General features: G+C 41.9%; 1 protein-coding gene across 1 annotated transcript in view; it reads left to right on the top strand.

Moving 5' to 3' along the window:
* Positions 1-15940: 15940 nt before the first annotated feature.
* Positions 15941-22242, top strand: part of usp12a (ubiquitin specific peptidase 12a) — a 51114-nt gene continuing 44812 nt past the window's right edge. The window contains exon 1 of the mRNA XM_073043802.1: positions 15941-16069. Coding sequence (XP_072899903.1) covers positions 16001-16069 — 69 coding nt within the window. The 5' untranslated portion in view covers positions 15941-16000. The remainder of the gene's footprint in view (positions 16070-22242) is intronic.

Genomic DNA, 22242 nt, shown 5'->3' with positions numbered 1-22242 from the left:
CACAGACCCTCTGATGTTGAAAAATATCCCAAGGTTCTCTGATGAAAGCTGAAAACACGAGGAAATCTGCAGATGCTGGAAATTCGAACAACACACACAAAATGCCGGTGGAACACGGCAGGCTAGGCAGTATCTATAGGGAGAAGCGCTGTTGATGTTTCGGGTCCTGACGAAGGGTCTCGGCCCGAAACGTCGACAGCGCTTCTCCCTATAGATGCTGCCTGGCCTGTTGTGTTCCACCAGCATTTTGTGTGTGCTGATGAAAACTGAGCAAGCTGAAATATTAATTGTTGTTTCTCTCTCCAGAGTTACTTCCTGCCCTGCTTTGTATTTTCAGCATTTTCTGTTTCATCCCAAGACTCTTAACAGGAATATTATCAGAAGTTCACAACCAGCCATATGTTAGATCAATGCTCAAAATCTGTCAGAGATTGTTTCTTAGTGTATTCTTAAAGGAGAAAAGACAGGTTTGGAAGGAAATTACAGAGCTTGGTTAATCAAGACTTGACTTCAGAACATGAGAACAGTACAACACAGGAAAAGGGCCTTCAACCCACACTGTGATACAAAATTAATAAGTAGTAATGAAATGCCCAGCTAAACTACTTCCTTATACCTGTGCTTTGATCATCTCCTTCCAGTCTTGGTGCATTTGTGTGCCTTTCCAAGAATCTCGCAAATGCTTCTAACGTATTTGCTTCCACTACCAAACCTGGCAGTACATTGCAGATACCCACCTCTCTCAGTGTTTAAAAACTTGCCCTGCACATCTCCTTTGGACCTACCCCTCTCACTTTTAAGTGCATGACCTCTAGTATTAAGACATTTTGACCCGGAGAAAAAGATACAATTTGTCCATTTTATCTATGCCTCTGATAATTTTTTAAACTTCTATCAGGTCCTTCACTCGTGAGAAAACAGCCCAAGTTTGTCCAACCTCTCCTTATAATATGTGCCCTCTAATCCAGGCAGCATCCAAGTAAACTTCTTCTGCACCCTCTCCAATGCCTCCACATTCTTTCTATAATGGGAGTACCTCCTTTACCTGATGACGCTAAATCCTTCTGTTCGAGGCCTAGCCTGCATATTTTGATAGAGCTCTTTATACTTATAATGCCAGGGTCTCCAAATAGACATTATAAACTTACTGTCACACAAATAGTTTAAGTTCCTGGCTCTCTTTTCCACCCAATGTTTTCAATGAATCCATAAAAGATAGCAAACATATCAAGGATGTGTTCTGCTTTGTTATCAAGTGCCCATGGAGTCAGAACAAATGACAGCTACATTTATGCATACAGGAAAATGGTAAATACACCACTTTTCACAGAGCTATGGCAGAATCTAATGCGGGACTTGGACAAATGTTTATCAACTGGGTAAGATCTCTCTCAAGAAGACAGTGTGATATATCTTTACTTCTTGCTGCAGGAAACCTTGAAGATTTTCTGCTGCAAATGCCAGCCTCGAGAATGAGAAATTTCCTCAGCACAGTCTGGACTGTGTCTGTTATTTGTAAACGATCCCAATGCCAGAAATACATTTGAGGTTATTTTAAATGTAACCACCATGGATTAAACTTTAAATAACTATTACTTTCAAACTCAAATTTACAGAGAGAGGTACATCTGCCCTACTCTATCAAAAGATTGGTCTAGCAGGAACTCCATTCTCACAGAAAGCGGTGCCTGTTCTTTCTGAAAGTATCTAATCATGATATACATGAAGGAAACCAATATTGCTCAGAAAATGTAGGACTGCATTAACAAGACCAATGAGGTATGATACATTTCATTTGATTATGGCAAAACACCTTCACAGTATGCATTGTGTTCTCTTCTACTTTGAAGATAAAGTCTGGTTGACAGCTTTTCAGAACACCATTACTCAGAGCCTCAAGCCTGCACCACCTTTTCAATATAATCATAGCTGATCTATCAGCTATGAGGTCTCAAATCTCCTTCACTCCCCCAGAGCCTTAGTTCTCTGATCTCTCAAATATTGATCTATCTTCTTAAATACTTCCAATGATCTAGCCTCTACAACACTAATGGGTGTAGAATTCCAAAGATTTACCACCCTCTATAGCTGTGGTTCCAAACGTGGGTGGTATCATTCCCCCCCCCCCCCCACCCCACAGGAGAAGTGGGAATTTCTAAGGTGGGAATAAAGGTAAAGGGAGTGGTAGCGCTCAGTAGCAAGCTGGGCAGCTGAGGCATTGCAGGCTTAATTTAAGAAATTAGTTACTTATTAAGCATTTGATCCTCCGTGCCTCATAGTTGATTACAATGATCACATAATCACCTCATCTCTTGCTAACCCACCATTCATGTGAACTTTCCTCAAAACATGTTACAGTTGAAAAGCAATGTGACACTTCTGATTTGGTATATCATGAGTAGTCTGGATTGAAGAAATGTGTTATTTCTGGGCCCAGCCCACGCATTATTGCTGTTTACTACTGTAATATAGTGTTAACTGGTATGATTATCATTCTCTAACAACACAGTGATGTAATTCCTGTGGGGTATGGCATTCGATGGCTAATGTTTAGAATCTGTTCTTTTGGATGGTCTTGGCCACATTTCTCTACCCCATAGCCCAACTGAGATATTGCTACCCTTCTTTAGGTAACTTCTGGCAGAGAGTCAGGTTATGCCTGATCTTTGATGACATTATAACTTACCCTTTATTGATTACAGTGCTTGAGGTTGGACTTAAACAACCAATGTGTCCGTTGTGTGAAAAAGGTTTTCAACAAGCCAGTCGGATATCATTGCATTTACATTGCTATTGGCCCATAGGAGAATCTTGCTGGTCTGTAAATCTGCCACTCCCCCATCTGCTGCTGCTTGGTTAGAAGACGTAATGTTTTTTCTGAAATTAGAAAAGATTAAATTCACTTTGAGGGGGTCTGTGAAAAAGTTCTATTTGAAATGGGGACCTTTCTTGTTATATTTTGGGAGTCTTAAGAAATTACCTACTAGTTGAGGGCATTTGATTGTACTTGGGAAGTTGCCTCCCTTTTAACATGCATATGGTTTACCTCACAGGGTGGTTGATGAATTGTAATATGAGTGTATTTTGGATCATCTGACATGTTGTGGATGTGTGTGGGCCTTCGTCTTGAAGTAGTGTGGGGGTATGGCTGTGAAATGTCCATACTTGTATTTGTGAATTGTTGTATGGCATGGCATACAACATGGCATGGCAGTAAATACATTAGCTGCCATGGTATGTTCGGGGAGGGCAGGTGAGGGGAGGTTTGTTTAGGGGTAAGATATAAAAGCAAAATGGAGGAAAATGTAATCCATTGTGTATTCTGTATTGTGTCATTCCTTCAATAAAAATATATTTAGAAAATTTTTTTTTTCAAATGAAGGCAATGAAACTGTCTAGGGTCCTCAAACCTTTGAAGCGAATACACTCTGACAAAGAAAGCAAGAAACTGGCTTATTTTCAGTTACTTCGTGAACATTTTCAGAAATGGAAAACACTTCAAAACATGATTGTCTGCACTTCACAACAAAACAGTGTATGTTTGTGTGCTTCATATGACATTTCATTGCTCATTGCTAAATCTGGAAAACCCCATACTATTGGAGAAGAACTGGTTCTGCCAGCAGTAAGGGAGATTCTGAGTACAATTTTGCATAAATCATCAGACCAAATAATTAAAGCGATTCCACTCTGCAAACTCAGTTCAAAGAAGAATCGATGAATTGTCTGAGAATGTTGAAGACTCATTTTGCAACATACTTAGGACGACAGAATTTTCTCTGCAGTTGGGTGAGTTAACTTTGCCAGGCAACAAATCTGTGCTTTTTGGTTATGTTCACTTCATAAAATATGAAAGCATGATTCAAGAGTTGTTATATGCAAGGGAACTAGAAACAGGTATGAACAGGGAGTCAATATTTCAGGTTGTTGAGCAATTTTTCAAAGAGGACATTCCACTCACCAACATTCCTGCTTGTGAAACAGATGGTCACTATCAATGACATGGGTTTATTACCTACTGGGGAAAAAAAGCTGTACCTAATATATTTACAATTCAATGTGTAATTCATAGACAATATCTTGTCACAGAAAATCTAAGTGATTGGCTGCACAAATCATTAAATACTGTTAACACAGTGGAAAGTAAAATCAAGTCCCGTGCTTTCAATTCTTGACGACTTCAAGAGTTTTGGACTGAGAATGATGAACAGTTTGAACACTTTCTGTTCGGGTGGCTTTCAAAAGGAAACTGCCTGAGATGCTTTTATGCACTTTCTGAAACTGTGATAACATTTTATGAAGGTTCAAGATCTTTATTCAGTAATCAACTCAAGAATATTAGACACAACATTGCTTATTTGTCAGAATTATTTGTGGTGTTTAATGAAATCAACTTTCATTAGCAAGAAAATGACGTGAACTTCAAATCAGTCATCTTCACATTCCTGTCCAAGTTAATCCTGTTTAAGTGTAACCTTTTCCAATTTCCAAGCCTCTGAGTAGGAACAGAAAGGAAGAATATCAGATGCTGTATACTCTGCCTGCCTTGGTGAGCATCAGAAAGATTTCAGGATCTTCTCTTGATCCATATTCTGGGTAATAAATTCATTCCTGAACATTTATAATGAGGAACTAACAGGAAGAATGAAGGAAGAATGTGTCTTGCTACAAAATGACTTTGCGCTAAAGCTGAGGTTAAAAAATTATATCATCTTTTGGTTGCAGAAAGAAATCCCAGAATGCAATCCTGCACCGTGGAAAAAGGTCAAGATGTTCTTTATTGCCTTTCCAACATCATACTTAGTGAAGTTTTGTTTCAGTGTAGTTGCCTAATTTCTTTCAAAGCAACAAAACAAACTGCAAATTAAGGAACATGGGGGTCTGAGATTTCTTCTCTGTCAGATGCTTCATTCAGCCTGATGTTGAGAAGCTGATATCACTTCACAAAGCCCATGCATCTCATTGAAAGGTGAAAAAACAATGAAGTAGTGAATAATTGGACTACTAATGTACGCTCTAGAAATTGTTAATGAAAATTGTTTTACTGTAATGAAATAATTTTATCTGTAGCTTTAAAAACCATTCCACCTGGAGGTTGCATCCAAGTTACACTATGTTCTGACTATGCAATATATCACTGTTTTCCTGAGTCAAAATCCTGGAAATCGCTTCGTTATGGGCAATCCACCTCAAGGGCTAATCTCTCTCTGCTGCCCATTATGCTGCTGGCATTTAGGTCCTCCATCTCTGGCAGTGTTCAGGCCTTCCTTCATCGTGTCAGCAGCTCAGTTTTCACTACCCCCAGTCATGCCTTTCCAGGTGGAGACTGAGGGATACTGTTGCACTCAGCTTTAAGAGGATTCTTCAATGTTCTTTCCTGAACAGTTTTGCCTTACTAGTTAGGGTTGTTAGCCTAAGCTGAACACCCAAGCCTGGAGAGCAGGTGGACCACTTTTAGGCTGGCCTCTGCCCTTTGACCTGTTTGGCATGGGTGACCCTATTAAAAACCAGAGCCTAATGCCCTGAATCCAGTCAACATAGCTCTCTGGGTCATTGAGGCACACAAGCCTCCAAACCCTATGACAAGGTTGTGATCCTCTTGGAGGCCAAGGATTAATGTTGTCCACTGAATATAGAAATATGAAAGAATCTTTGGTGACATACCAAGTCCTCTCAAACACCTTCCAAACTAGAGCCACTAGTGTGCATTCTTCATGATCGCATCAATATGTTGGAGCCCAGGATACATCCTCTGAGATGTCGGACACCCAGAAACTTAAAGCTTCTCACACTTTCCATGGCCTCAATAAGGTTCGGTGTGGGTACTCCTGACTTTCCCTTCCTGAAAGCCCCATTCAATTTCTTTGTCTTGCTGACACTGAGTGCGAGGCTGTTGTAACATTATTCAACCAGCAGACATATTTCATTCTTGTATGCCTTCTCATGGGCATCTGAGATTTTACCAACAACAGTGGTGTCATCTCTGAAGTTATAGATGGTATTTGAATTAACCACACAATCAATAGTGTAGAGAGAGTAGAGCAGTGTGCTAATCATGCATCACTGAGGTGTGACTGTCATTGAGGAGGAGATATTATCACCGGTATTGCTGATTGTGATCTCCCAGCAGGAAAGTCAAGGATCCATTACAAACTGAGGTTCAAATGCCCAGGTTTAGAAGCTTGGAGATTAATACTGCAGGGATGATAGTATTGAATGCTGAGCTGTAATCTAGAAACAGCAGCCTGTGCTAAATTTTACTGTTGTCCAAGTATTCCAAAGCAGAGTGGAGAGCCAGTGAAATTGTGTCCACTGTATGCCTGTTGTGTCAGTAAATAAATTGCAGTGAGTCCAGGTTCTTGCTTAGGCAGGCATTAATTATAAAAAAAATCCACCCTCTCCAAGAACTTTATTGTGGGGCATGTGAGTGCCACTGATCGATAGCTGTTGAAGCCGTTCACCCTGCTCTTCTTGGGCATTGGTATGATTGCTGTCCTTGGGAACCTTGGACTGTAGCACTGAGAGGTTGAAGATGTCTTTGAACACCCCAGTCAGTTGCTTGGCACAGGGTTACAGTACCCAACCAGGTACACAGTCGGGGTTGATGCCTTGTGAGAGTTCGCTCTTAAAGGATGCTCTAATTCAGTCTCTGAGACAGCGATCATAGGGTTGCCAGATGCTGTGTGGATTTACAAAGGCATCGTGTCATTATCCCTTTCACAGCATGCATAAAAGGTGTTGAGCTCAACAGGGAATGAAGCAGCACTGCCATTTATATTGTTAGATTTTGCCTTGTAGGAAGTAATGGCATGCAAACCCTGTCTCAGCTATTGTCCGTTTGATTTTGTCACTAACTTCACATGGAATTACCTTTACGCTCTCATAATGGTCTTTAGTAGATCGTAACTGGATTTCTTATAGTTTCCAGACTGCCAGTGTTAAGTACCAGAAATCTAGCCCTCGGTAGACTATGAATTTCCTGGTTCATCCAGCACTTCTGGTTTGGGAAAAGACGATATGTTCTCGAAGGCACACACTCATCCAGTCAGGTTTGAATGAATTTGGTGATGGCCATGGCATTTAAGCATTTAAGCCCACTGATGTAGGATCCTATAAGAATTCCAGGTTTGGCCCTTGGAAGGTCGTCAGGAGAGTGAAAAGGCAATTCTGTGTGAAATTAACACAAAAGTCTACAGAAAGTAGTGGACACAGCCCAGTCCATTACAGGCACAGCCCAGTCCATTACAGGCACAGCCCAGTCCATTACAGGCAAAGCCCTCTACACCATTGAGCACATTTACATCAGAATCAGGTTTATTATCACCGGCATGAAATTTGTTAACTTAGCAGCAGCAGTTCAATGCAATACATAATCTAGCAGAGAGAAAAAAAAAGCAATAATAAATAAAATAAAACATAATAAATAAACAAGTAAATCAATTACATATATTGAATAGATTATTTTTAAAATGTGCAAAAACAGAAATACTTCAATATCCATTTAGGAGTTGGATGGCAGAGCGGAAGAAGCTGTTCCTGAATTGCTGAGTGTGTGCCTTCATACTTCTGTACCTCCTACCTGATGGTAACAGTGAGAAAAGTACATGCCCTGGGTGCTGGAGGTCTTTAATAATGGATGCTGCCTTTCTGAGACACCGCTCCCTGAAGATGTCCTGGATACTTTGTAGGCTGGTGCCCAAGATGGAGCTGACTAGATTTACAACCTTCTGCAGCTTCTTTCTGTCCTGTACAGTAGCTCCTCCATACCAGACAGTGATGTAGCCTGTCAGAATGCTCTCCACAGTGCAACTATAGAACATAGAGTGCTGGCACAAGAAAACAGCATCTATCATCAAGGGCCCCACCAACTGTAGCTCTCTTCTCTCTACTACCATTGAGCAGGAGGTATAGAAGCCTAAGGTCCCACACTACCAGGTTCAGGGACAGTTATTACTCTACAACTATCAGGCTCCTGAACCAGTGTAAATCACTTGACTTACCACAATTCTCAAATGATTCCACATCCTCCAGCCTCACTTCCAAGGACTCTACAATTCATGTCTTCAGTACTTTTTTATTTGCACTATTTGTCACTGGAGATCACAGAGAATGCTCTTCTTTTCTCTACATATATGGAAAAATACTACATATATCAATATACTGCATATAGATTAAAATTTACTGTCAAACTTAGTTTTCATGAGAATGTACAACGAGTAGGACACAGCAAATCCCTTGAAGTAAAGCTGATCCATTAGTGTTAAAAAAAACTTCCTTTTAACAGATTTATTTTACAATTTGAGGTGATGGAACTCTGAAATGAGCTGGATGTTTATAAACCAGTGGGTGGACCACATGACTCTTCAATCCACAGATCTGGACCTTACATGGCATTCAGACTGAATAGCAAGAGCTAATACTGCTTACTTTTTGATATCATTACCTTTGCTTACAAACGTATCTTGGAATGCTTTGGATAGCACAATAGAACCCAGATCTAGTGAGGGATCTGTTAATGTTTAGATAATAATGTATACTGACTGACAACATCTGTAAAGGTCAAATGCCAAGTAAAAAATACAGAATCAGAATCAGGTTATTATCACCGGCATATTTTGTGAAATTTGCTAACTTTTCAGCAGCAGTACAAAGTGATACATGATAAATATAGAAAAAATGAATACAGTAAGTATATATGTATATTAAATAGTTAAATTAAGATAAGTAGTGCAAAACAGAATTTTTTTATAAAAGTAGTGAGGTAGTGTTCATGTGTTCAATATCCATTTAGAAATCGAATGGCAGAGGGGAAGAAACTGTTCCTGAATCGCCGTGTGTGCTTCTGTATCTCCTTGCTGATGGTAACAATGAGAAGAGGGCATATCCTGGGTGGTGGGGATCCTTGATGATGGATGCCATTTTTCAGAGGCACTGCTCCTTGAAGATGTCCTGGACATTATGGAGGCTAGTGCGACTTGATGGAACTGACTAATTTAACAAGTTTCTGCAGTTTACTTCGTTCTTGTGCAGTAGCCCCCCCCCCCCCCATACCAGATGGTGATGCAGCCAGTCAGAATGTTCTCCACACTTCTGTAGAAGTGTTTGAGTGTTTTAGGCGACAAATCAAATCTCCTTCAAACTCCTATAGCTGCTGACTTCCCTTCTTTATAGCTGCATCAACGTGTTGGTATCAGGTTAGATTCTAAGGACATAATAACGTAAGAATGCCTTCGGAGCTTAGGGGGACGATGGAACCTAACGGCAACTCCTTTGCTTGCATCTTCAGAAACAACTCTATTTCTATCTTTGATATCTCTTTTTTTCCTTCTCAAGGTCTTTTTGGAGACCCTGGAGTTACACGCTGACTTCAGCTCTTCACTGAAATGGGACCTGTTCTTGGGGCCTCATGACTGGCTGTTTTTCGATATACCAAGGATGCGGCCTGGAAGACTAGTGCGCCTTCAGGGTGCTGGATTTTCGTGGCTCTGGAGATGTGCTGATTCAGGGCTGGTGCCGCCGCCTGATGTGTCGTGGAAGATGGAAGATTGTAAGCAGTAAGCTGGCTGCTGGCTGTGATCCCAGAGACCTGAGTTCTTTGGGCACAGAACTCGGAAAAAGTGAGGCAACAGATTTTTAACACCATAAATCAGTGAGTTGCTTTGTTACGTTTCCCCTCTCGCTGTGAAACGCCGGGGGGGGGGGGGGGGAGAGAAAGAAAAGGGGAAGAGAGAGAGACACACACGTCGAATACCGGGTGAACAAGTAGCCTTTGGGGTACTGCAAGTCTTGTATCTTTATTGAGGTTTTGCTGCACGCTTGAGTTCCTCATGGGGGGTGCCAATGCTTTTTCGTTGTTGGGGAGGAGGGGGTCATTGCTTTGCTGCTGCTTGTGTGAGGGAGGGGGGAGATGGGGGGGCTTTGTGGTTCCACCATTTAACTGTCATTGATTCTTTGGGGCACTGCTCTGTTTTCGTGGATGTTTGCAAAGAAGAAGAATTTCAGGATGTATATTGTACAGGGTATTATACATTTCTCTGACATTAAATGCACCTATTGAAATAGGACCAGGAGTCGGTCATCTGGCCTGTCGAGCCTGCTCTGCCATTCAATAAAATCATGGCTGATCTGTCCATGGACTCATCTCCATCTACCTGCCTTTTCCCCATAACTCTTAATTCCCCTACAATTTCCCTAAGAGATATTGACACCCAGGAACTTGAAATTGCTTACTCTCTCCATTTGTGATCCCTCTGTAAGGATTGGTTTGTGTCCCCTCATCTTACCGCTTCTGAAGTTTACAATCAGCTCCTTGGTCTTACTGACATTGAGTGCAAGGTTGTTGCTGCGACACCACTCAACTAGGTGGTATATCTCACTCCTGTACGCCCTCTCATCACCATCTGAGATTCTACCAACAATGGCTGTAAATGCCAAATCTATAGATGGCATTTAGCTATGCCTAGTCATACAGTCATGGGTATAGGGAGAGTAGAGCATTGGGCTAAGCACACATCCCTGAGGTGTGCCAGTGTTGATTGTCAGCGAGGTGGGGGTGTTATTACCAATGCGCACAGATTGTGCTCTTCTCGTTAGGAAATTGAGGAACCAATTACAGAGGGAGGTACAGAGGCTCAGATTCTGTAGCTTTTCAATCAGGACTATAGGAATGATGGTGTTAATCACTGAGCTATAGTCAATGAACAGCATCCTGAGATAGGTATTCGTATTGTCTGGGTGATCCAAGTTCACGTGGAGAGCCTTGAGATCACATGTGCTGTAGACCTATTGTGTCGATAGGCAAATTGCTGTGGGCCCAGGTCCTTGCTGAGGCAGGAGTTGATTCTAGCCATGACCAAGCCTCAGAATGTTCAAAAAATTTGCAGTGAGAAATTCCATCCACAAAATCCATGTATTTATGTTGATATCAATGAAGAACAGGATTGATGAGGATCTGAGAGACATAACCATAACCATCCTTGAGAAAGGTGACAAATCTCACTACAGTAATTGCAGAGGGAGCTCCTTGCTATATGCCACAGAGGAAGCCATAGATAGCCAAGGTCATCTTCAGCTGTCACCTCCTAATGGCTGAAGAACTGCTCCTCAAATGTTAGTGTGAATTCCATCTAACTTTAGGCATTGTGGAGATGATCTTCATAACGTGATGTCTCCAAGAGAAATGCAGACATCGCCATCAACCAATTGGGCTTTACTTTGCCGCATTAGATTAAATTCAATTCATTTATTGTCACATACACAGGGTGCAATGAAATGCCTTGTTCGCACGAAGCTCAGAGTAAACATCATATATGGTAATAATAAATGCTAAAAATAAATCTGATAGCAAGTGCAAAACAGCAGAATGTAAACACTGCCCAGTCTAGCATAGGTTCATCACATCCTTCCTTCCATTCAGTACATTCTCATGGTGCATTTCATCAGCAAAATTGACCCACCCTTTTTCTCACCATTTATTTTTCTTTCTGTAACTTTCTAGTCGAAGATACAAGAGCTTGAAAGCCTGGATAAACAGATGCAACGGCAGCTTCTTCCCCACTGTTATTACTTTTTTGACCCAATCACCTCTTTCACATCCACTTTCTGGTGTTGCTGCCACTCCTCAAACCATTAACATTGCCATTTTGCACTACTTCGGGTTGCACTGCTATATGTGTATTATGCACCATGTCATAGTTTTAATCTCATCTCTCTATTTATAGTTGTAGTTATTATTACCATGTATACCATTTACTCTCTGAGCTTTATGCATGCAAAGAGTTTCATTGCATTCTGGTGTATATGGCAGTAAACTAATCTGAACTGTGCAAAGTTTGTAGTGAACTCTGAAGTGGAAAAAAAGAAACGCTAAATTTACAATAATAGAATGTTTGACGATAAATACTCATTGGAGCATTTCAAACACGAGAAAATCTGGGGGAAATCCAGAGCAACACACACAAAATGCTGGAGGAACTCAGCAGGCCAGGTAGCATCCATGGAAAAGAGTAAACAGTCCATGTTTCGGTCCGAGACCCTTCATCAGGACTGGAAAGGAAAAGAAGAAGGAGGAAGAAATACAAGGTGGCAAGTGATAGGAGAAACTGGGAGGGGCAAGGGTGAAGTAAATGGGTGGGAAGTTGATTGGTGAAAGAGATAAACGGCTGGAAAAGGGGAATATGATAGCAGAGGAAAGAAGACTATGAAAGAAAAGGAAGGAGGAGCTGCACGAGAGGGAGATGATAAGTAGGTAAGGAGATAAAGTGAAAGAGGGAAACTGGAATGAGGAATGGTGAAGGAAAAGGAGGTGAAATTATCGGAAGTTCAAGAAATCGATATTCATGCCATCAAGTTGGAGGCTACCCAGTTGGAATATAAGGTGTTACTCCTGCCTCATCATGGCAGAAGAGGAGACCATAGACTGACATGTCAAGTTGGGAATGGGAAGTAGAATTGAAATGGGTGGCCACAGAGATATCCCACTCTTTGGGACAGACAGAGTGAAGGTGCTCGATGAAGCAGTCTCCCAATCTATGTCAAGTATCACCAATAGACCCCATCGGATACAGTAGATGACTAGATGATCCCAAAAGACTCGCAGATGAAGTTTCGCCTCACTTGAGAAAACCGTTTGGTGCCCTGAATGTTAGTGAGGGAGAAGATGTAGGGGCAGGTGTGGCACTTCTTCTGTTTGCAAGGGTAAGTACTATGAGGAAGATCAGTGGGGAGGGACAAGTGGATAAGGGACCTGCATACGGAGCAATCCCAGTGGAAAGCAGAAAGTCGGGGAGGGGAATAGATGGATGTGCTTGGTGGTGGGATCCCATTCAAGATGGCTGAAGTTACAGAGAATTATGTGCTGGATGCAGAGGCTAGTAGGGTGGTAGGTGAGGAACCCTATCTCTGGTGTGGTGATGGAGAGGATGGGAAAGGCAGATGTGTGTGAAATGGAAGAGACACTGGTGAGAGCAGCATTGATGGTGGAGGAAGGGAAGCCCCTTTCTTTGAAGAAAGAGGACATCTCAGTTGTTCTGGAATGAAAAGCCTCACCCTGAGAGCACATGCAGTGGAAACAGAAGAACTAAGAGAAGGGGATGGTATTTTTACAAGTGGCATATGATGCCATTGACCAGGAGGGTCTGTGTAGCATCTTCCTCAAATCGACTACTCACAAGAAGTCATCTTCAAGCCATGATCCTAACTAAATGATGCACACTGCACCAGTCTCAGTGCAGGCCAGTGTGATACAAAACTGTGCCATTGTCCTAAACTTCATTACAATTTTTGTTATTGCACTGTTGTACTTTACCTCCCACAAGCTCATTCTGACTTGAAACTAATCTACAGAACCAACTGGAAACTTTCAGACTTTACTCCTTAAAGACACTCACCCCAGCCTCAGTAACTGAGCTGAAACACACTTGGGACATTTGAATTTACTCTTATTTGGAGGTTGAGCTCCAAATTATTAATGACTTAAGCACAGACAGGTTGGCACCAACACTAATATCCACAAAGCAAAGATTCTCTACCAACCACTGTACAACAATACTCTCTGTTATTAACATCCTTTATCTTCAGAGCCAGTTCTCAGCAAGGACAAACTTCTGTGATTAACATTTACTTTCAGTATACTACCAAGGGTAGTCATAGCTGAAGGGTGGTAGTGGGGATGAGCTCCCACTGCTGAACGAATGCTCTTCATGGCGTGCATCTCAAACAGCCTCTGTCAACCAAGTCCAACTCCTGGCCTTCATGTGTGGCATAGTTCTTATGCCCGGCAGAGCTGTTCTCACTGACAGGAGAAGGGGCAAAGGTGGGCCACTGCCCCTTAAAACCAGTTGCTCTGGGCAGATGGGGCTCGTTAACCATGGATGGTAGCTCATCTAGGAGAGAGAAAATGCTGATTTCAAACCTCCGCTGCCTTGCGGCTATACCCGCTCATGGGAAAGGCTTTGGGAGTAAACCATGAGGAAAAATCCGGAGTCAGAGCCCCAAAGGCGGCAGACTGTTGTACCCAGCACTGGCACGGCAACTCCTGCGATGCTGTTGGCACCAAACTGTATCGATATTCGTCATTCCTTTGGACCTGTCATCAGCATGGAGAGGGGAGACCCACTGCATGGGCAACAGACGGATCTCCATATCAACTCTGCCCTGGCCTGCGCCCTGGAGAAGCCACTCCTGGTGACTACCAGAGGTGCAGTACACATGGTTGACCACGACCAACAGAGGCCACACACTAGCTTAGCCTTTTACTGTCTGAGAAAAAGGATGTTTGAAGATCAAAACCCATGTACACTACCTCACCACTTTCTTCTTTTATTGCTCTCTTTTTGCACTATTTATTTAATTTTTACATATTTTTTGTACTTTATAGCTTTTTTATAATCATGTATTGCAATACACTTGCTGCTGCAAAACACCAACTTCACCACATATGCCAGTGATGTTAAACCTGACTCTGATCCATTGGCTAGGCCTGGCTTAGCCACTTAAGTGTGTTATCCCTTGGGAAGCCAGCAAAATGGAGCCACGTCATACACAGGGTATATTCCCAAGAGGATTGCTAGAACAGAATCCAGTGCCAGAACTCACCAGTTTATTATTGACTTCAATTTTTTTTGCAGGCTCTTTTAATTATATATTTGAGCATATTTTGCCATGATATCAAAGGCAGTCACTTCAATTACTTCTTTGGAATTCATATCTATTTTTTGATTACAGCTGTAATGGAATATGCTGTGAATGATCCCATTGAAGTCCTAGGCTGGCATGAATGAGAAAGTTATTTGTTAACAAGTGGTATTTAGTAGCACTGTCAACAACTGCTTCTATCATTTCTCTGATAACCAAGAGTAGGCTGATGGGCATTCATTATTTCTTTTGGATTTCTCTTTTCATTTCTTTGTTGTGAATTTCTATGAAGAACTTTTTCAAATATTATAAGTTATTTTGAGTGATGTTGTTTGAGAGATATATATATACTAACTTGTAATGATTTGATGTTTCACCTACTACCTTCATTTTAGTTTAGATATATGATTTTAGAAGTCTCTGAAATGGGGCATGGAACACATAATTTTCTGCCCCTGGCTATAGGCCACAGTCGACATTTCGAATTGAAACCCCTCATCTCAATAGTGAGTCTACATTTATTTAAAGGGCCTCAACCCAAAATGAAGACGGACCATTTCCCTCCATAGATGCTGCCTGACCTGCTGAGTTCCCCCAGCACTTTTGTACAGCTCCAGCTTCCAGCACCCTCAGTCTCGTGTCTCTAACAAATAACGCTTGCCAATATAACACCATTGTGGCTAACTAGAGTCTGCTTTGATTTAGATAAACTAATTCCCCTGCTTTATTTACAACTGATTTTTTTCTTCATATCAAAGCATGTGTCAGTGTGATAGTAAACTTGATTCTGATTCCAACATTTACCAAAATCCTTTCTTACCTGTTTGAAAGATACTGTTCCTATATAATAGGAACTGATGACCGGGGAGGGGAGAAACAAGCTGAATGTTTTTAAAACCTCCCTGGAGGACACGATATGTATCGTCCCCACAGACTACTGGGAGTCCCGTCTTTTGACCGCTTAAAGTAGAGAAGGAGCACTGGGAGAGGCAGTCGGAACATCGAAGTCCAAAGTAACGGACAGAAGGAGCGCAGCGCCTCACGGAATACCCTCTCGTCCATCTCACTTTCTGCCCCATCCATGGCAAAGTCTGTAGTTCCCACATCGGTTTCATCCGTGAATTTAAAACCGATTTGGAAGTGGGTATCACGGCTCCCGAGAGCATGTGTATTGTCAGCAACTGAATCACAAGTCCGCGTTTAATACTTACAGGTGCCATTCAAATTGCTTACACTTGCTTTCTGTTGTTTATCTCTGTTGTGAATGCATGTGCATGGGGCGGGCGTTCAGCAGCCGGCGCTAAGGCACCACAAGTCTCAGCGTCGTCCACACTGTCCCCGCCCCTAATCGGAGCCGAGTGAGCGGATGAAACATGGCGCTGGACGGATGGAAATACTAATGACAGTCGGAAAACTCGCTTCCATTTGTACCATGGTAGGTGTCCTGCGGGGTTCCCTCGCTTCTGGTTCCACAGCGGCGGCGGCTTTGTCGGCGGTTTCCCGGTGTGGAGCAGGCCCCGGGGCCCAGCCGGCCGCCTGGCTGCCAGGTCGCTGCTTCACTCCCAGTCCAGGGCTCCACTCCGGCCTGATGGCTGCTGACAGGCCAGGGAAGCAAGCGAGATAGGCATAGTCCTTAAGATACATGGAGGAAAGAGGCCTCGCCCCTTGGAGCCGGGCTGCTCAGCCCCGCAGGCTCTCGCCGTGTTCGACCTGGCCTTTCCGGAGCCGGGCGCGGCAGGAGTTCCAACCGAGGCCGGGAGGCAGGTGCAATGAACGGGCAGCCTAGCGCGCAGTGTGTGGACCTTACCCGCCAATAATCTGGCTGCAACCCTCGTGTTGGAAACTTGGCTGTTCAGTATTTAGTCTGATAAAGCTTGGGGACGTTTAGAAAGTACAAAACATATTTCCCCGGCTCTGCTAAGGCGCAGCATTGAGTCTACAACAAGACTGTTTGTCACTTTCCTAATGGAACCACCCTGTCAAGCTCCTCCTGATAACCTTATTTTGGATTGTTCATGAAAGTTCTCAGATTTAATTGGAAACCATCTGTAATTGACTTAATTTGCATTTTCACAATAGAAAAAGCAGTTTATTTGTGTCTTGGGGTTTATAAATTAAACTCAATTTTACTGTTACAAGTTGCAGTATAATTTGTGGTTTTAGTCAAACAGGATTTTTTAATTTTCCCACATCAGTGCTATCACTTTTTTTGTAATAAAAATTATATCTAAATTGACTTCGTAAATAGAATATCACGTGGTTTGGTATCTCAATTTCATTCCCCAAAGTGGTTGGTGTGAAAGGTTCAGCGCTATTTACATGTGACAAAGTACATTTGAAGATAAGCTGATAAGCGATTTTACTAATGTATTGTGTCATTAATACTGTTCAGGATTTAGGACATCCTGAGGATTTCACACATGACATAGTAGTTCCTAATCAGTTTCTTTGTTCACTTGCACTTTAATTATCAGCATATATTTTAAGATCTGATTTTGTTCTCTCTTAAATGGAAACAATTTCTAGTTGGTTATCATAGGACACTGGCACATGCCACTAAGAACAGCACCACATTCAAATGTGGAATTTAAACTGTAAACTAGATACTAGTGGAATGCATTGAAAATCAGGCGTTTTAGCACAAAATTGTCTTTTAAAGTGCCAGAATAATATGCTTTATAATCATAAATTTTCAAACCATTTAAAAAAAAAACACTTTCTCTATGGTGAGCTCAAATTGTTTCAAATTGATTGGAAGAATGGGCGTTGTTGTGGGATAAATACGAAACCTACTTTGGTTACTGCATGATCCTACAAAATAACTCATTGGTTAGGTAGTTTTGTTGCTTGAGAGATTAATAGCTAGAATATCATGAAATATCCATCTGTTTCGATTTCTATCCTTCTAAAGTGGTATATATGTCCTTTACTATATGTAAAATACATTTTTTCCAGAATCCCCCCACTTCCCTCTTTAGTTCCTCACTCTGGCTCCTCTCTCCTCACCTGCCTATCACTCCCCCCTAGTGCCCCTCCTCCTTTCCTTTCTTGTGGTCCACTCTCCTCTCCTATCAGATTACATCTACTCCACCAATCATTTTCCAGCTTGTTACTCATCTCCCTTCCCCCACCCACCTGGCTTCACCTATCACCTTCTAGTTTGTACTCCTCAACCACCTTATTCTGGCTTCTTTGCCCTTTTCCAGTCCTGCTGAAGTGTCTCTGTCTGAAATGTTGACAATTTATTCATTTCCGTAGGTGCTGCCTGATCTGAGTCCCTCCAGCATCTTGATGTGTTGCTCTAGATTTCTAGCATCTGCAGAATCTTTAGTGTTTAAAAATACTGTATAGCCTTTTCAAATGCAGCAGTTCCATAGTAATACTATACCAAGCATGTTTGAATTCGCAGTATTTTGTCTTTGGCACAGGACTTATTGTTAACCATGCTTATAGTTAATATATAGGTTTTCTTCAAATTCCTGATATTTATTTTGGTCATACTTTCAATTTTTACTGTCAAAATTAAATTCATCTATGTTATTTTTTTCTCTGATCGTTAGTTGACAGTTTTGCTTGCCCTCAAGGTACTCTCAGATGTGATGGAGGCTTGGTGCTGATGGATTCCCAATTTCTGTTGCCTTTTAATATCTATTTTCTCCCCAACCTGTGGGTTAAATGTATGTCCACTTTGTATCTGTGTTTCCCTGAGCTGTATCCTAGTTGTTGTAACCAACTGGTGGTTTGAGGTTTCCTGAGCTAAATATTCTAAATAAAAATGTGTAGTAAAAACCTGTCAGACATTTAAATAGTTTTATTTGCCTATGTTTCAGAAAATTTATAGAAATTGAAGGGTACAGTAGTGCCAGTTACTAAAAGAGGGTAGTCAATATTATTGAGTTTTCAGCAGAATTAATCTAGAGAAACTGGTGTTATATTTAACATAAATTCCTTAATTAGGTTTGAAATGTTTCATGTATCACTAAGTAATTTCTGCAATAACATTTAAGAAAACTAGCCAGCTCTTAGTGCTCATAGTTTTGTCACCTCCCACCCTTCCTTGCTAGCCACCAAAACTTTACCCAGCTGATGTCACAAACAGAAAATCTGCAGATGCTGGAAAGTGCAGCCTAGCTGTTGTCATGTGCTTTTCTTAGTAATGTTGTGTAGTGTTTTTCATGTACACTCAAATGTGGAAGTCCTCCCATTCCAATGTTTCTGGACACCACATCAAAATGCTCTAATTACAGCTAAGCTCCCTCTCCCAGAATTCTGGGCTTTCCTTCCTTCTGCTAAATCCTTGCGCAGTTTTTCCAGTTACTAAACAGATGACATTTTTATCATTTTTTTGTGTATATTACAATGTTTTATAGTCTCAACTCATACATCTCGTAGACCTTTTCTAGTGTTGCAAGCCCTTGGGCACCTGCAAAATAAAAAGAGCCAGTGTAACAAACAGGAGGAAATCTGCAGATGCTGGAAATTCAAACAACAACACACACAAAATGCTGGTGGAACACAGCAGGCCAGGCAGCATCTATAGGGAGAAGCGCTGTCGACGTTTCGGGCCGAGATCCTTCCAAACAAACAGTGTTTTGAAGGAACTCAGCAAATTAAGCAGCATCTGTTGTAAGGAATGTGATTATTGACACTTCAGTTTGAAACCCTGCATCAGGACTAATAGCCAGTATAAAGAAGAGAGGCTGAGTGTGCAAGAGGATCAGAGGTGATAGGCGAACTGAAGGGAGTTGAAGGATGATGGGCATTTCGAACCAGGTGGAGATTGTGTTGGAAGGTGTGAATTTGTCTCCCTGTATCTCTTCCATTGATATGATATTTTGGAAGGTTTTTTGTCATTAAGGTAGCAATTAAAATTCTTTATGAGTGACTGATAGAGCATCTATGTGGAATTTTCATTTATTTATTCAGTTTTTTGGATTGTGCATTTTGCTGGTAAGGCCATTGTTCTCACTATCCTTAATTGCCTTTGTGCTGATGACAATAAGCTCTTTAAATGTTGCTGTCCTTTTGAGGTTTTCCCAGAATGCTATTGGGTGGGGTGTTGATGAGCTTGCATCTAGTACCTATGAATAAATTACAATGTATTTCCAGGTTAGAATGGATTGCATTTTGCAGGTAGTGATCCCAAAAACCTTCTGCAGAGGGTGTAGGGTTTGGCTATACCCTGGATGAGTTACAGCAGTGCATTTGTAGATGGTACAGATTTCAGCCATGCTGCAATGTTGATGGAGAGAATATATGTTTAGGATGGTCACTCAATCTGGCTGCTTTACTCAGGGTGGTGTTGAACTTCCTGAGTGTTAGAGTTGCAATCTTCCATGCAAGTATTCTATTGCAGTCCTTATTGTGCCTTTTAGATGGTGGAAGGGCTTTGGAGTGTCAGGAAGCGAGTCATGCAAACCTTTGACCTATCTCTGTAGCTAGTGTAATTTTGTGGCAGGTCCAGTTGTGGTTCTGGTCAATAGTCTCCCCTTGGTGGTACACTGTGTGTTGGAGATGATTTATCTGGCACTCCTGTGGTATGCGTACAGTTTGTCTGTAATCACCCATACCTGTATGTTGTCTAGATATGGCTGCATGCAGGTACAGGCCGCTCCATTTACTGAGGAGCTGTGAAAGTAAACCATTGTGCAAACATCCCAATTTAAAACCTTTTCAAGGAAGCAAGGTCATCGATCAAGTAACCTAAGATGTTTGGACTTTGGATTCTGTCAGCAGTCTGCAATGCTGTCCTAGGGTTGGGATAATTGACCTCTGACAGCCATGACCATCTTTGTCCATGGTGTAATTCCAGCCATTGAAATAATTACTTACGCTTTTGCCAAGGTTCCTAGATGCTTCTTTCTATTAGGTGCAGCCTGATGTTGAGTTCTCACATCTAGAATTCAGTTCCTATTTGGACCAAGGGTGAGAGAGTGTCTGGAAATGGCGATCCTGACTGGACATTGGTGGGCAGGTTATTGTGGAGCAGCTAGCTCATGATAGTGTCAATAACATCTTCCATTATTTTGATCTTTGTGGAACAGTCTGATTAGGTGGTCTTTAGCAGGATTTGATTGTCCTGTCTTTTTGCAAGCAAGGGCATACCTGGGCAATTTTCCACTTGTTGGGTAGATGTCAGCTTGGTAAATGTGCTGGAGCAGCTTGGTTTGAGGCACAGCTGGTTCTGCAGCACGCCTTCAGTATTTTAGCCAGTTTATTTTATGGTTCTATATTTTAATTTATTTTTGTTATATCCAGGTCTCTCAGTTATACGCGATGTCACACTGAATCACCTTGTTTGCTTATGTGATAGTGGGGATCCCCAGTGAGGCTGAATGAAAAAATCCTCTTGATAACTTATGACATAGTTATGAATAATTTAGTTTCACCTTCACAGTCAAGTACTGCACTCCATCATCGCTGAGGTTGCAGTGTGTTTGGAGCTGCTTCCTCCTGCTAGCTCGGTGGTTGTCCACCACTTCTTTTGACTAGGCGTAACAACACTGCAAGCTTTGGTTGTGGGATTGGCGTTGCTCATTTGCACACTGTTTGGCCTGCACATAGTCTGCTTGCAGCTTCATCAGAGGGGTATGATATGCTTGCTGTTACTGCTGATGTGCCATTCCATACATGTTGAACCAGCATTGATCCTCTTGCACCATAAAACACGAGAAGTCTGCTGGTTGTAATGGTGGGATAACAGATACACTAGGATGTAGTATGTTGTGATGTACCGTAGATTCCGGATTATAAGCCGCTACTTTTTTCCCACATTTTGAACAGCTTTGAACTCTGCGGCCTATAATCCAGAGCGGCTAATACATGGTTTTTTTTCATGCCGCCTCGTAAACATTTTGCCTCGTAACAGTAGACCAATAAAATTGATGAGTAGTTCACAGAGGTCCAATGAAATTGTACGATAAATCAAGCGCACTTTCACAATTAAATTATTGTAAATCAGTCATTTGTACTCACCCTCATCAACATGGAAAATACTCGAAGAAAAGCAAGACCCGAGCGCGTCAGACCCGATTAGACCCGATCGCATTGCGCAAGCGCGTCAGACCCGATTAGACCCGATCGCATTGCGCAAGCGCGTCAGACCCGATTAGACCCGATCGCAATGCGCAAGCGCGTCAGACCCGATTAGACCCGATCGCATTGCGCAAGCGCGTCAGACCCGATTAGACCCGATCGCATTGCGCAAGTGCGTCAGACCCGATTAGACCCGAGCGAAAACGCTGCTTTTAAGTTAAAGTCGATCAATAACTTTTCCTGGTAGGCTGCAGTATATATATTTTTACCAGTCGCTAGGAGATATTGGAATGTTGTTCGTGCTGTTCAGTAAAAAAGTATATGCAACGTAATTTGTGTTACCGATATGTATGTATATTTAAAAGTAGCGGTGCGGCCTAAAATCCGGTGCGGCCTTTACAATTAAAAAATTGATTTTATTTCTAAAATTAGAGCCTGCGGCTTTTAATCAGGTGCGCTCTGTAGTCCGGAATCTACAGTATTTATTTTTAACCATTAGATGCCTAACTTTGGACCGCCTGCTTTGTTCTGCCACCCAGTGCTCTTGGTATGAAGACAGCATTTTATCTCTAA

The sequence above is a fragment of the Hemitrygon akajei genome, chromosome 4, assembly GCF_048418815.1.
Source record: "Hemitrygon akajei chromosome 4, sHemAka1.3, whole genome shotgun sequence".
Classification (NCBI taxonomy): Eukaryota; Metazoa; Chordata; class Chondrichthyes; order Myliobatiformes; family Dasyatidae; genus Hemitrygon; species Hemitrygon akajei.
This window is presented reverse-complemented; position numbering and strand designations above follow the sequence as displayed.